Below are 16401 nucleotides of genomic sequence, written 5' to 3'. Positions count from 1 at the left end.
TAAACCAGCACAACTGCTTTGAGGTTATCATTACAGTGTAACACAGTAACAGGAGAGCCTTCCTCTACAACAAAAACAAGTTTTCACTAACATTTTACAGAAACAGTCCCTGCCTCAGTAACTGCATGGCAAGTGTCCAGAGACAGAATTTGGTTCTCATCCAAAAGGTATTTTTGCAACGGGAAAGAGCAGCATTTTCTAGATCAGTTTCACTGTGGAACACACCAGCCTATTACCAACATGACTTTCACCTCCCAGCATTGCTTCTGGCTAACCCTATAACAGGGCAAAAACATTGCATGTGTCAAGGAAACTGAAATCTAGTCTACAGTTGCCTCAGTGTTAGACTGTCATCTGCAGTAGACATATCATGAGCAGTTGTTACTAGTATTTTTCATTTTTGAAGATACACATCTTTTAAGGATACATGTTTCAGTACCAGCCTATGGCTCTAGAGCCAGTCAGCTGCTATGGTTGGCGATGGAGCATGGACCACTACAGGACACAGCCAACAGTAGGGCTGGTACAAGGGCTGTTGGGAAGAGTCATATCAAAAGGGGTTGCTGAAGCCCACAGATCTTGGCCATCCTGAGACTCAGTTGCCCATCCAGGCCACCCTAGCAGAGACTGGAGCAGCATGGGTCCAAATGGGAACACTTCTATCTCCTTCCTGCGAGAATACTTTCAGCGTTCCCCCTCTGCTTTGCTCTGTTAGGCATATAGTACATCTTATGGCTCCTGGCCACATGAAGATCTGCATGTGCAGCTTGTAGGACTTGAAAGGTTGGCCAACTCTGACCTACTTTTTCCAGGTTGTTAGGCTGGCAAAGGGGAGGAGTTTGGCTTGTTTTCCTCTTGAAGGTCCCTTCCAAAAACCAGGTCCTGCTTCACAGCCTTGCAGGAAGAGCATTATCTGATGACACTTCAACAGTTAAATTAAGTATACTGTAGCTAAGTCAGGGTGCAAGACCAGCCAGCTGTGATACAGAGAACAGCTGGATTAGTCCTGAATGATCTGCTGTAACACAAACTGTTCTGCTCCTGCTCTAACACAAGCAGGCAAATCTCCAACTCCTTCTCTTTCAGATAGCTCAGGTTTAAAACATTGCATATGTGTACCTAAACTGCACTAGACTACTGTGACTCTGGCTTTACACGAGCCAGCTTCAACACCAAGAGCTATGGCTGAAAGTGAACACAATTCCAGGGTAAAGGTGTGTGAAGAGAGAAACGGTGACTGAAACTGCACTGGACATCACCTCCTTTCCCTCCACATTGCTGAAGCAGCTCCTAGCCACCAAGGCCAGGCTGGTGCTGCAGGCAGGGAAAAGGTGCACACTCATCCCACACTGTCACAGCTCCTTTGGAGTTCCCTTTGGAGAAGCAGGAGGCAATCAGGAAGCACATCAGTGACACTGCCTCAGTGGAAGAACATCTCCTTAACTTGCAGGGGACGTCTATCGCTGGTTGCGGCAGCATGCACTAATAGAAGCTGCTTTCCACCTCTGTGTTAGCACGTTTTGCAAACAGGGTTGAGCTCTGTTGACAGAAGCGCTCCCACTACTTTAACTTGTTTATCTGAGCAAGCCTAACTACAGTGGCAATGCATCCTTAATTCCAAGTGGGTGGACAGAAACTGGGATCAAAGCTGAGTACCAGTGCCACAAGCTATCCAAACTTCAAATGTTTTTATTTTTAGGAAAATACTTTTTCCTTAAAACTGTCTGGAATTACACTGTTTATCATCATAACACCAAAAGTAGGTGAAGCAAGTAAAAGCTGAAAATTCAAAACAGGATTAAGCAAGATTAGTAATCATTAAGAGTAGAGTCATACAACTAGTTTCCTTTGTAGATGCTACCAATTGTTTTGAAAGCCAGCATACTTAAAGAAAAATAGATCTTTAAAGATGTAAGACAAATTTTATGATGCTTCCTTTGGCCCACCAAGCCTCTTGAAAATCCAGACAGGGACAGATCCTACAGAAAAAAAGAACCACAGTTTGCAAATATTTCTCTTTTGGAATGCTGCAGTTTGGGATTCTGGTCTTTTTCTACAAGTTCTTGTACTGTCATGGAAATAAGGAAAGACTCTACAGTATGGTGTGGTATCTGGAGTAGATTCAAAACTAAACATCCACTATGCAAGAACTCACTGGACTGAAGGCAAGGTCTTTTCCAAAAGCTCCAGTCAAAGAAGTGGTTTTACAAAGTCTATTGACCCCTGAGACAAGCAGAAAGCTAAGCAATTAAGATAATTAAATCCTTGCCAAAAACATGCAGATTTTGAGATATTCCATCTTGTATTGAGTTTATGTGGCAGGTTTTGGGCAGCAGGGGGGTAGGGGGACTGCAGGGGTGGCTTCTGTGAGAAAATACCAGAAGCTGCCCCCATATCAGACAGAGCCAGCTTTAGCTGGCTCCAAGATGGACCAGCTGCTAGCCAAAGCTGAGCTCATCAGCAGCCCTAGTAGTACCTCTGTGATAACATATTTAAGAAATGGTAAAAGACACAGTGCAGCAGCTGTGAGAGAGGAAGGAAAAAATGCGAGAGAAGTAACTATGCAGATACCAAGTCAGTGAAGAAGAGGAGGTGCTCCAGACGCTGGAGTAGAGATTCCCCCATAGTGACGCAGGTTGTCCCCCTGCAGCCCATGCAGGGCCATGGTGGAGAAGAGATCCACACTGAAGCCCATGGAGGATGCCACACTGGAGCAGGCAGATGTGCCCTGAAGGAAGCCGCAGCCCATGTAGAACCCTTACAGGAGCAGGCTCCTGGCAGGAGCTGCAGCCCATGGAAAGCAGCCCACACAGGAGCCCATTTTCTAGCAGGAACTGTGGCCCTTGGGGGACCCATGCTGGAGCAGTATGTTCCTGAAGACTGTACGCCACAGAAGGGACCTATGCTGGAGCAGTTCTTGAAGGACTGCAGCCCATGGGAAGGACCCACATTGGAGAAGGTTGTGAAGGACTTTATGCTGTGGGAGGGACCCCACGCCAGAGCAGGGGAAAAGCATGAGGAATAAGGAGCAGCAGAGACAACGTGTTATGAATTGACTACAGCCCCCATTCCCTATCCCCCTGCATCGCCTGGGGAGAGGATGCAGAAGAGTCAGGAGTGAAGTTGAGCCTGGGAAGAAGGGAGGTGGAGGGGCGAAGGTGTATTTAGTTTCATTTCCAACTATCCTACTCTGTTACAATTAATTGGCAATAGATTAAAGTAATTTCCTCAAATTGAGTCTGTTTTGCCTGTGATGGTAATAAGTAAGTGATCTCCATGTCCTCATCTTGACCCATGAGAGCTTTTCATCGTATTTTCTCCCCCCATCCTGCTGATGGAGGGGGGGGTAGTAGTGCGGCTTGGTGGGCATCTGGCAGCCAGTCAAGGTCAACCCACCACACATCTGCTGCTGTTACTCATGTCAAATCTTCCAGCCTGTAAAAAGACTTAGCCAGAAGAGTTGAGCACAGCTATTAGAGCAGCAGTCACTAAAACAAAATGTGAATCTTTTGTAAAGATAGAGCTGCATCAATTGGATGTTGATAGGATAGTGACTAGAGTGTGAGAGTCACCTTGAACGGGACACCATAAAATTAAAACAAGTGAAATCAGTAAAGGAAGTACTACTATATGAAGGCAACAGTAAATGGGCAGATACCTGAAATAAGAAGGGGCTTAAATGAACTCCTGGGAAAGAAGGAGTCTACTCTCAACACCCTCCCCCCTCCCCCCCCAACATCCTGGGCCATGTGTTCTTACAGTAATTCTCATTTATCATACACACACATACATTCACAGAATGACAAACTGGTATAAGTACACTAATTTCCTTCATATATGAAAAGCATTTGCATGGAAAATTTCTATGATGCAATTATTGCCATTTTCATTTATTTTGATGTGCTTTATCAGTGAGAAACAAAAGCAGCTACTGTAGCTTAGCTACTCATATCCTGGTATTACCCAGATTCAGATTTGATTGCTTGTCTTTGTCAGATCACTCTACAAAAGTTTTAAAGCTTACAGAGACAATGGGAAATCTCAGCCAAATAAAATAAAAATAGAGGGCTGGAAACTATCCTAGCACCACCTTTCTCTGTTGTTCCAGCCACCCAGATCAGCTGGGACACTAAAAATATGTCTTGAATTAGTAGTACTGTGTGCGTGAACTGTTCACTCAAGGAAACACATTGCCTGGGGAAGTTACAGTGTAGTGGGCATCGATTACCTAGTTTTAAGGATGACAGAACCATTTGTGCTCTCCATTAATGAAGAGCTCAAGAAATCTTGAAAAACTTGCTTAAAATACTGCATATCTCCCCAGCCTAGGCTTGAGGAGACAGATGTGTGGATAACCATGCCAGAGAAGTCAGGCCCTCCATGCCCACCCACAGAGTTGGGGCACCATGCACACTAGACCTCTCATCTAAAACTCCTTGAGCAGAGGTAGATCTCAAATCCTTAAGATGAAAAATATCACACAAACTGCAAAATTATATCATAGAATGGCTTGGGCTGGAAGGGACCTTAAAGATCATCTAACTCCAACCCCCCTGCCATGGGCAGGGATGCCACCCACTAGACCAGGTTGCCCAGGGCCCCATCCAACCTGGCCTTGAACACTGCCAGGGACGGGGCATCCATAACCTCTCTGGGCAACCTCTTCCAGTGCCTCACCTCCCTCTGAGTAAAGAATTTTTTCCTAACACCTAATCTAAATTTCCCCTCTTTCAGTTTGAAACCATTCCCCTTTGTCTTATGGCAATCTGCCCTTATAAAGAGTCTCTCCCCCTCTTTTATATAAGCCCCCTTTAAGTACTGGAAGGCCACTATAAGGTCTCCCCAGAGCCTTCTCTTCTCCAGGCTGAACAACCCCCCAGCTCTCTCAGTCTGTCTTCATAGCAGAGGCGCTCCAGCCCTCTGATCATCTTTGTGGCCCTCCTCTGGATCCGTTCTAAAAGGTCCACATCTTTCTTGTGCTGAGGGCTCCAGAACTGGATGCAATACTCTAGGTGGGGTCTCATGAGGGCAGAGTAGAGGGGGAGAATCACCTCCCTCGACCTGCTGGCCACGCCTCTTCTGATGCAGCCCAGGATACAGCTGGCTTTCTGGGCTGCTAGTGCACATTGCTGGCTGATACCCAGCTTTTCATCCACCAGGACCCCCAATTCCTTCTCTGCGTGGCTGCTCTCAATAAGTTCTTCTCCCAGTCTGTACTCATGTCTGGGATTGCCTCGACCCAGCTGCAGGACCTTACACTGGGGCCTGTTGAACCTCATTCGGTTCATAAGCTCTTCCACGTATTTAATAAACTTAGATTTACTCAGATCTTTCACAGCTATTCCAGAAAGTCTTGGAAAGACTGATACAGAAAAAAGAAGAAAAGCAAAACATTATACACAATCTCTTATGTTCCCTAGGACCTCCATCACCACCACAATGTAAAATTACCTCTCTTGCCCACAGAGCAGTCACTGTCTACACAAACTGGAGCAACAACAGAATGAATTAGGAGAAACCCACCAGGACAGTCAACAGCTTGGTAGTGTCCATCATGGGAGAGCAACACTCATGTACCCACCCCAACCAAGGCATCTTATATTATGTATCACAGCCACCCTGCCTGGTAGTGAATCCTCTCCTTGAGTTCAGAAACCCAAAGTAAAAAAGTTCAAAAAAAGTTCAAGAAAAGTTCTTCAACAAGTTACGGTTTTGGCAAATCAAATGAAAAAAAAAATAAAATATAAATTGGCTGGCACAATCAACTATAAAGACCCTCCACCACTCAGATTCATTCACCTTTCTTAAGTAATTAACATGACTAATGATTTGATCAAATAGCTTCCAGGCTCCAACACACCAAGTTTTGTATATACATGGGAACTGAAAAATTTTTTCATTTTCCAAAAATAAGAACAGAAGCAACAATCTGTTTTTTTTCACTTTGGGGGATTTGCCAGGACTCCAAGAACAAGCCCCAGGAACTTGGAAGCTCACTCAGAGATGCCTCAGACTGCAGGTGCCTCAGGCTACAGAGTACTAGTAGTTGCCTCAGACAGAAAACCAAGCAGGTTTCAGTGGCCCTTGAGCATAATTCTGTCAGGTTTTATCAAAATAAAAAGTTCTTCCTGAGTAGCTTTTTGGGTTTGATGATTTGGTAAGATAGAAAGTTTTCTCTGGGGGAAAAAAAAATTCAATTATATTGATAGATAATATTTGGAATTTATACTACAAGACCATACTTGTCAGGGGGGTAGGGAATAATGCCATGGTCTTCTGGCTTTCTTCACCCTTTCCATACTCCCCTCAATATCATATCTTATTATGGGGTCCCCATTTCAACCCCCTTTCTTCCCTTCACATGTTCCCCATGCTGTCTCATGCCAGAGACCTCCGTGTCTGAGAACCTGTGTCTTTCCATTTAACCCATCTTCTTACACACACAAACCTGTGTTCCCCTTGTTCTACTCTTTACAGCACTTTTCCCGAGGTATTCTTACATAGAGATCCTCTCACAGAGGCCACCAGGGTAACACGCCACTGCATCTTCTCTGTGTGCTCCTTTCCTTCACCCCACAGTAGATGCTAGATTCCCAGTTCCTTCTTCTCCCCTTCTGCCAGGGCTCCCCTCATACCTGGGGCTCTTGAACATTCCCCTTCCAACTGTCCCTCCCATTTACCCCACAAGTTTAATATCAACAGTAGACATTAATTACAAAAAACCCCTATTAACCCATTGAAGCAAAGCTGTGTGTCAGAGCAGCTGCTGTAGCTTGACCTGAAAGCTATTTCCAGGAGTGCGCTGGGAAAAAAACAATTGCATGTCAAATGAGCTTTATGAGAGAACAGGAGAGAAGCACAACACTCATCCTCCCAGCCCCAGCCTGCAAGTTCTGGGCTATGCAACGCTCTGCATGAAGCACCCGGGAAAGAGAGAGATGATCTGACAGCAAAACAGTCATAATCAAGGAAGGGGGAATATTCTTTTTACAGATTCAGTCAATATATTATTCCCTCCCTTTTCCCCCCTTAAAAGCAGACAAGAGTTTTCACAGGTCATTCTTCCTAGTGGTTTCCTGTTCAGCTACTAAGTCCAGAGGCTCAGAAGGCTAACAGAATGCGGAAGAAGTACTGGTGTCTTATATAGCTCTCCACCATGCGATCTGCTTATCTGTTTTGGATTTTTTTTTTTTCTTCTTTTCTTCTTACTACATTGACTCAGCAGAGCTCTGGGCTTCTTTCTTTTTAAGTGTTCCCACCACCAAACCACAGCCTTTTGAAGATACAGCAATTGCCAGTTTCACTACACTCAGAACAGCACTTCCGACTAAGCCAAAAAACTAAGTGTAGGTGTTGCCTGCTTGTAGGCAAATTGTTTACAACTCATTCAGCTTTCTTGGATCAATGGAAAGAAGGAGCGGCAAATCTGCTTTCTGAGTTAGAGTGAGTGTGCAATGAAATGGGTACATTGCCCTAGCTTTACCAAGCAAGAAAAAAAAAAAAAAAAAAAAACAACACCAACCCACTAACAATCATTTAATTCATGAGAAGCTTTGATGTGTCATCTGCCCCTGCCTACAGCAGTCTCCTAGAAGAGACAAAATAGAAAGAAATACTCACGCATGTCACCAATCGCTCCTTTTGTGACATTTGTGGCTTTTCTTACTGTCACAGTGAATATGTGTGAATACTGGTGTTCCACCTGGAAGTCAGAGAGTTAGAGGTGATTAAGCTCCAGAATCAAAAAACATCTATCAAAATAGGTTTCATTTTGTCCAAAAACTGAGAGAAAGAAATCACCCAGTCAAAACGTAAGTGAAACTCATACTGGATAGAGCATCTCAAAGCTGAACTGCACCCTGTAGCTTTACTGAAAGGTCAAACCTTATACTAGGGTTGTTTGATTTTCCTGCAGTCACACCTACTAATCTCAATGAATAACACTCCTCCTCTCTACAGAACCTGCTTTAAGGCATTTAGTCAGCCAGCAACAACTTGGTATGGTAAGAAAAAAATAAAAAGGGGGCTATTTTACAGCGTGCTTGTCTTTGTAATTGCCTTCCCCTAGTAAAAAGAATGGGTGCAATTATTTCAAAGTATACGTTCTGGAACAGATATATGCATACTGCATATGCAAGGGATATAGTTAGTAATGCATTGAATACACCTTTTCAGTACACATCAATATACGAAGTGCAAGTGTCCTTAAGACAATGGAGGGAAGGTGAAAAGCAAGCTGTTAAAACATTCACAGGCAAATTTCATGCAGTTTCTGGATCCTCCTGTTTCCAGCAAAGCCCAAGCACACAGCAGGAGCTGCCTTTCTAAGAGCAGGTCTGTCTTGAATGAACTAGGGAAGGAGAAAAAGGTGTGAAATTAAGAAACAAAAGTAAAAACCTTAATGAAAAAAGGTCAGTAACTCACATCTGTTGTTACTTTATCTACATAGCATTAAGTTTGACCAACCTACTGAATACCATCATGAGAATCACCACTGCATATTGCAAGGCAGACAACATTGGCCTTTACAGGGACACAGTACAAAGCTTGTGGATAAGTTTTATGTATTAGAGCCAGGATCAGGTCTCATACAATTGCCTCTCAGCACTTACATCTACACTGCTATCTTAAAGCCAGTCTTAAGACACTCAAGCTCCCTGACTGCCCACAGTGCCTAGAGACATTGACTCACATGCTGGTACAACCTGGAGAGCACCAGCTCACTCTCCTGCAACAGAAACTCAGGCACTGGGAGGGGACCACCTCACACCTGAGCTCTGCCTCTACAAAGAGCATCAGGCCCAAGCTGCCTGGCTCTTACAGCTCAAGCCACTGTATCAAAAGCACACCTCCCTCAGGTAGTCACCTATCATACACAGTGATACACTCCTACCTCAGGTTTCCATTTCTGAAATTGAAACAGTGATATTTTCTATCTTTTCCTAACCACTCATTAACTTTGTGAAATACATTAAAATAAACACTGCTTATCAGTCATTAGGACCAAAACAACCAAATATTAAAGATCATATTACAATCAGAAGGAAAAGAGGGAAGTACCAGAATCAGGAAATTCATTGACATTTATTTAAAATGATAGACAATACCGTTGATATGGGGCATGGAACATGCTTATTGATGCCGTGCCTGGTGTTTTCTTGCTGTGTTTTCTTGCTATGTTTTCATCTGGATATTTCCCTTTTTTTTTTTTTTTTTAACCCCTTTTTTAAAGGAACAAACAGATAAGCCAACAAAACCCTTCAATCCATACGTGGCTTAGTTTTCAACAGTGGCACATGCCTCCATTTAAACTACTGCTGCTTCAACTGCTCGACTTTATAGGGGCCTTCAGGTGGTTCTCATAAATATTTCAGTACTGGTTGCTTGAGCCAAGCCTTATTATTTTACATGTACAACATACTTACACCCAGAGACTAGAACCAAACTGGATCCCTCTAATACAAATAAACAAACGAACAAAAAAAAAAAAAAAAAAAAAAAAGAAAACCGACAGTTTCCTATAGGTTATATTCTCAAAAAAAGAAAAAAAGCCAAAATCAATCTTCTAAAGACAGCAAAAGTGGCTTGTGAATGCTCAAGTAACAGTTGAGTCACGACACATTAAAAAAACAATGCAAATGATACCAACAAATTCCTCCAGAAGTCTGTAGTCTAGAGGTCTGCAAAGACATAGCCACATCACCATGGCAAAAATAACTAGGAGAAAATGCCCACAGTGATACTGAGGGTATGACTTCACTGCAGACACTGGCTGACCCAGACACTGAATTGTTGCGTCTTTATTAAGGGTGTAATCACCCACATGTTGTGACAACTGCTGGAGGCTCATTTCATGATAGTCTGCCCAGCAGTAAATTTCAACTCTGTAATTTTTCCCCTGTAAGCTGTAGGAGTTGTCTGGTTCAAAGAACAAGTAAGCAGGCAGGGGGAAAACTGTGGCAATGTAAACTGTTACAAGTGGTATACTGAAATTGTCATTGCACAGCAAGTGGTTCACCAACCGCAGTAAAAATGGAATCTAGACTCTAATCGATTCTCTCAGCCAGGACTGTTAACTCACCTCAAAAGTATCAAACCCAACTGAAAGAGTTTAGATGTGAGAATTCAAAGTTGTTAAGAAGCAACACCTGTTTAACAGCCTGCCTTGTGCTGACATGAAGACATACAGATTTCCTGACATCCATCACCTTTTGCATCACAGGTTCCAAGAGTGGATGGATGAATGGGAAGGAGGATGGGACTTCTCTCTGAACAAACTTCTGCCTCTGCCACATGGCAGAAGTCCAGAGTTTTCCATCACAGCAGGATAAATGGGGATTTTAGCAGGTATGTGGGAACAGCTGGTACTACTGTGAACACAGCTACATAAAGTTACCCCAGTCCTGTCATTTACCCTGCTTCAAGAATTTTTACAAGCTGTGAATCTGCAGAAAACAATGACTCTCACTGTCCCTTGTTTTCAGTTTGCTTCTTGATAGTGCTCAAAACTGTTTTATCAGTGTGTGCCACCTTCACATACACATAGATGGCTGAAGTGTTGGTTTCACAATGCAGCGTTGGCCCCAGAGTTTGTTCACACAGACTGATGTAGTTCCTTTGTCATACACAACCTTATAATTAAGAGAAATAGCCCAAAGTACAAACACACCAACCTTCTCCTTATTCTGAGCTGTTAAGAAAGAGCCTGTCCTCACTAGAGACCACAAATCAGAGATCACCGAACATTTAGCAACAAAGAGGACGATGGAGTTATAATTAAGTTACAAGTATGGAACATGGGAATGCTGGATTTAGTTCTCAGCTGCTATGTGGAACTCGTGTGCAATTCTGGTGCCCCAGCATCCTGGCTGTAAAATGGGGATACTACAAGATGCTCACTGACAAAAAGCACTTCTGTAAAGTAGTTTTCTGGGATCTCCTAGTCCTACTCATGAAACTCATGTGCCTAAATAAAATGCCTACCATCAAAACAAGGCCAAGCTACCACTTATAATGTATTCTCTTTAGAGCAATATAGAGATCATCATTACTTTCTGTTATAAGTCAATGTTGTTTTGCTAATACTATGGTGAGAAGTGCTTTTTATTGACTTAAGCAGCAAACCCCATTATTTCAGCTGTTGTTCTGTCAAGAAAGTTAAGTCTGGTTTAAGATCTGGTATCCTCTGAAATGAATGTAAGTATCCAGAGGTTTGGCAAAACAGAAAAACATTATCTTCTTTCCCCGTGCCTCACCCAAAATAACACACTGAGGCTTATAATTATAGAGTTATTAATATTTGGCCATAATCACACGCTTGGAAGAAATTTGCAACTACTAAAATAAACGTTCTCTCTTAGTAAAAAAAAAAAATACACAGATAAACACAGGAAGCTCAAAAGTCTAGATCTTTTCTTACTCTAAAATAAATGTTTTTCATGCAACTTAAGTGCAATCGGAAATTAAGGCAATTTTCCACTTAGGATACAGTTTCTAAGGGTATTAAGAGACCTAAATGTCCCTATTAACAGCTAGCACAACTTTCAGAAGCGTTTTTTGGTTAGTTTTTGGAAAGACTGAGTTCTAAAGAAGCTAGATGCTCCCTGAAAATACCATAAGAAATGTATTGACGCTGAATACTTTTATAAATCCAGCCCTTGTTAGTTTAGATGACTAAGCTGCATTTTCTAAAGTGACTTATGTTCACCTGAAGCCTTGATAAAAATCTGTACATTGCCAACTCCTCAATTACTTCTGAAAAATGGATGATGGTATATAAATCACTTAAATGTTGCAACACTGAGTGGAGCAACATCTGCATACCTTTAAAAACCTAAGCCAGGTTAAAAATTCCAGAAGCTCACAATTAACTCAAAAACCTAAATCCTATCATCCAAAGCAACTTAGCTTTACATACCTGTTTCATTTCACTTTCTCTTTCTCCAAAAATTTAGAGAAAAGAGAAAAAAAATAGTTTTCAATATACCCTGTCTGAACACGGGTTTTCTGAATTAGGGAAACTCCTGTGGACAGTATTCACTCTTTACTGGTTCAATCCACAAGGTTTTCCAAGCATCCTGCACAGCAATGGTTCAGTATCTCTTGTTCGCACACCACAGCTCTCCATCCCTTCTAACTCCTCCTGCCTCCTTTGTTCCTCTCCCACCTTTGACTGCTTTTTTTCCTCACAGTAAAATTTCCCTAATTATCTGATTTCCTCTATTTTACATATCACTGCATTTGTATGTACATAAACACCATTACCTTACAGGACTGCAAAACAGAACAACATGCTAAGATCTCCTGTAACACAATTGGGTTTTACCTACGAACTTTCTGCACTTACTGAGAAAGCAAGGCATTTGCATACATTGAATATAACATTTTTCATATCCCAGAGTGCTGAGTCACAAAATGTAACTCAATCAGGAGATATAATTGCACATAAAATACCAATCAGGAAGCTCTGGTGTAGATAGATTGTGTAATGAGTATTTATTACTCTTACTTCCTTAACATTAAGGACACTTGAGCTGACAATTGGGCTGGACAAATGAAAATGTTCGCACGTTTTCTTAAGTAACAGATTTTCATAAAGTCGATGCTCTTCTTTCACAGGGTATTACAATTAAGACAAACATTTGCGCATGCACACAGATTTTATCTTGAAGTGATTTTTCCCATTGTTATAATATTTATCCCCCATACCAATCTAACTGAAGATGAATTACGCATCTTATTTCTTTATTCTCTGAATCCAGAAGCATTTTTGGTACAGTCAGTTCTGTCTGTACCTGCAGTAACTTTGTGAATGCCCTACTTTATTCCTCTGAGTTTTTCATAAAGTGAGAAAAAAAAGAAAAATAAAGAGATTGGAAAACACATAATAGTTAACAGAAGGACTTTTGGAAAATGCAGAACTCTTGAGTCTTTTAATACTAGATGTCATTAAAAAATTCAAGATCTTTGCATTAATATTTTTTGCATTGATATGAGCCTGCTGCCCTTGACTGTTCTATGTTTTAGTAAAACTTCCCAGGCAATTTCAATTTTCAAATTAAGAAGCCTCAAAGATTTCCATTCACTTTTCAAGCAATTATAGGATCAGCTCTTGCATTAACAAGTGTCCTCTCCTGCATTAGCAACATTCCCACACCAGCAGCTCAGCATTGCCAGAGGACTGTAACTACGTATACTTCTAAGGCTCCATTTTGTTCATTATAGTATATATATTGAGATCAAAAAAGATCCTTTATGTGAATGATTCAATGAAACATAACTGAGTGCCTCAGAGACCTCTCCCATAAAGGTACAAATCAAATCAAGCATTCCATCCAGGAGAGGGCACTGATGCAGAAAGAAGTTAGTGCATTAACACTGTTAAATACAGCCATCAACCCGAAACTTGTCTTCGCAGCAGCGTTCACAGAACTACAGAGTGAGCAAAACACAAGTTTGACATCTGCTGGCTGCAAAGTCATGTAAAGGATGTGACTGTGTGGGGTAGAAACCACATAATTGATAAGAAATCGTTTCAAGGAAGCACACGCTGTATTTTTAGCAACACAGAAGTTCAACATTATGACAAGTGTATGATAACTACCTTTGAGAGTACATATCACTTTTCCTGCTGTGAGATTCTGGGACTGTTACGAAAAGTGCTTGATATGAACACACCCAGCTTGTTTCAGGATTTCAGTTCGAGCGGGAAGTGTGATTTCAGTGTTTACTTTGGAAGGTTGCTCAGGCAAAGGTATGTGTGAATATTCCAGCCAAAAGCCAGTGTTCAACAAGCTGCTGAGCCACTCCACTGGCTTGCCATACAAAGGGCAGTTCTGTTCCCATTTCCCTTCTCCTTCCCTTGCCCCTCTTTCTCTACTTACACGGGTTGTGCTCACATGGTTGTACCCTCCTTCCCTTGGGCCAGCTCTGACAGCAGAGAACTAATCTTTTGAACTATTTTTCTGCCACATCAGCGAGGTTGATTGGCTCACTCTGATCAGATACGTTTGAGAGCTTGTACAAGGGATGCAGCAGGAACATTGGAATACAGCTGGATGGAGGGAGCAGAAGCACTGGCAGCAGTGTGTTGTTGAACAGCACAGATCATTTCACTAACCTTTACCTAGAGTTTGCAGGCTGTATTTTGAAGATTCTCTTTGAATCGACATCACTGATACACACTGGATTAAGATCTAAATATCCAAAATTGCCAACTTATCCCTCTATCCATACTGATGAAAAGGGAAAGGAGTTATTCAGTAACTAGAATTGTACGAAAAAAAACCCCTGTACTTTAAGGGAGAAAGTTAGACACATGATGTTACTTTTGTAGACTACAGTTCAGTTTGACAATCAGTGTGTGAAAAAACTTGTATGAAATAGTCAACTACTGGCATTTTGATGAAACACTTTGAACAGGCAAGTCCTTTAGAACGATACCCTACGACATCATACCCATGAGGCTGTTAGGAGCCCATATTCCATTTTGACTTACACATGAGCAACTACACTCCAATTTTCAAAAACCTAACTTGAATCTTTCAAATTTCATTCAAATAAATTTCTGAAGAAATTTGCTCTAACCACATTTACCATTTCTTTAAGGAATTAGTGATAATGCTAATGCTGTGTGCTTATTTAGAGTAACTTCTAATAGGATACATTATACAAGACAGTATATATTATACAAGACAGCATACATGGAAGATTCAAAGCTACTTACCACAATGTGTTGATAAGGATCTATGACAGACATTTTTGCCTTAGTATTTATTCAAGACAACTGTCAAATGTCTATTTCAATTCTACACGGAAGAGGCTTCCCAGTTTTTCAAAGCAGAGTTCAGTATGACAGATCCTTTAACTATGAAATAATGAAAAAAATATAATTAAATTTCTTATGTTCTTTTAAAACTGTATTTTGTAACAGAGCAAACGAGTTCCTCCACTTTAGGATGGTTCCCACAATTGATTTGTTTACCAAGAACTTAATTTCATATAAGCTATGGAGGTAGAGATATTTACTTGCCTGAACCAGAGAAATTTCTTGTGCTTATTTCCTCTACCTCAGGGTAAGAGCATAAACGAAATAACTTGAATTCCAGTCATCCAAGTAGTTCTAGCAGCTCTAGAGATAAAAAAAAGAATAGAGCAATTATATTTAACCTTTACATACATTCAAATGTATATGCTTCCATGCATTACAATCCTAGTTAAAAAAAGAAATCCACGTTTAGTTAACAGCCTTTTTACTGTAGTGACAAATTCTTGGTTCCCATGCTTTGCTTCTATATTAAGATGCTTACATGGTCAGGACAGGATAGAGGTGAAGTTCCTCTTTGTATCCTCCTCCCTGTACAAGATGAGGTACAAGGATAAGTCCTGCACTCACACTGAGGGACATGACTTTTAGAACTGAATAGCCAGTTGGACAGCACAAGCACGATTGTCAGCAACTTGCACCAGACAATTGCAACCCTCCATAGTAAAGACCCCTTTAGCCATTTTAATGCAGCTTTTCATACCACCTTCATTTTGAAAGCTTTTTCCACAAACAGCAAATTCCTAAAGTTGCACCTAGCTACATCTAAGACAATAATGGAAAACCAATTCCAGCATCTAATCTGCAGCAACAGCACAGGAGAATTCATTTGGCAGCTGCTTATTTAACTATAAACAAGCAGCCATAGTGCCCTCTGTAAACCTGGGAAAGGAATTCCAGCTGAAACTGTGTATAACCTCCCTGGCCACCCCAGCTGTCTACAGAGATCCACAAAAGGCTTTAATGGGCAAACTGCAAACGAGCTGGCAGGATTTAAACAGGTTCTTCATAGGCCACTGTTTCCTTGTCATGGTTTAACCCCAGCTGGCAACTGAGCACCGCACAGCTGCTCGCTCACTCCCACCCCGGTGGGATGGGGGAGAGAATCAGAAGAGTAAAAGTGAGAAAACTCATGGGTTGAGATAAGAACAGTTTCATAATTGAGATAAAGTAAAATAGTAATAATAACAATAATAGAATATATAAAGCAAGTGACACACGATGCAGTTGCTCACCACCTCCCAACCGATACCCAGCCAGGTCCTGAGCAGCCAGGTTTCCCCTAGTTTACATACTGAGCATGACATCATATGGTATGGCATATCCCTTTCGCCAGTTTGGGTCAGCTGTCCTGGCTGTGCCCCCTCCCAGCTTCTTGTGCATCTCCAGCCTTCTCAGTCAGTACAGCATGAGAAGCTGAAAAGTCCTTGATTTAGTGTAAGTACTACTTAGCAACAACTAAAACATCAGTGTGTTATCAACATTATTCTCACAGTAAATCCAAAACAGAGCACTATACCAACTACTAGGAAGGAAATTAACTCTATCCCAGCCGAAACCAGGACATTTCCAAACAC

General features: G+C 41.6%; 1 protein-coding gene across 1 annotated transcript in view; it reads right to left on the bottom strand.

Moving 5' to 3' along the window:
* PLA2G4A (phospholipase A2 group IVA) overlaps nt 1-16401 on the bottom strand; it is an 85866-nt gene that overhangs the window by 53518 nt on the left and 15947 nt on the right. Inside the window, exons 2-4 of the mRNA XM_087733616.1 lie at nt 15032-15130; nt 14726-14866; nt 7621-7702 (exon numbers count right to left, since the gene is read on the bottom strand). Coding sequence (XP_087589742.1) covers nt 7621-7702; nt 14726-14758 — 115 coding nt within the window. The 5' untranslated portion in view covers nt 14759-14866; nt 15032-15130. The remainder of the gene's footprint in view (nt 1-7620; nt 7703-14725; nt 14867-15031; nt 15131-16401) is intronic.

Source organism: Nipponia nippon, unplaced genomic scaffold (genome assembly GCF_047370975.1).
Source record: "Nipponia nippon isolate SJK-2023a ecotype South Korea unplaced genomic scaffold, ASM4737097v1 scaffold_5, whole genome shotgun sequence".
In the NCBI taxonomy this organism is placed as follows: domain Eukaryota; kingdom Metazoa; phylum Chordata; class Aves; order Pelecaniformes; family Threskiornithidae; genus Nipponia; species Nipponia nippon.
This window is presented reverse-complemented; position numbering and strand designations above follow the sequence as displayed.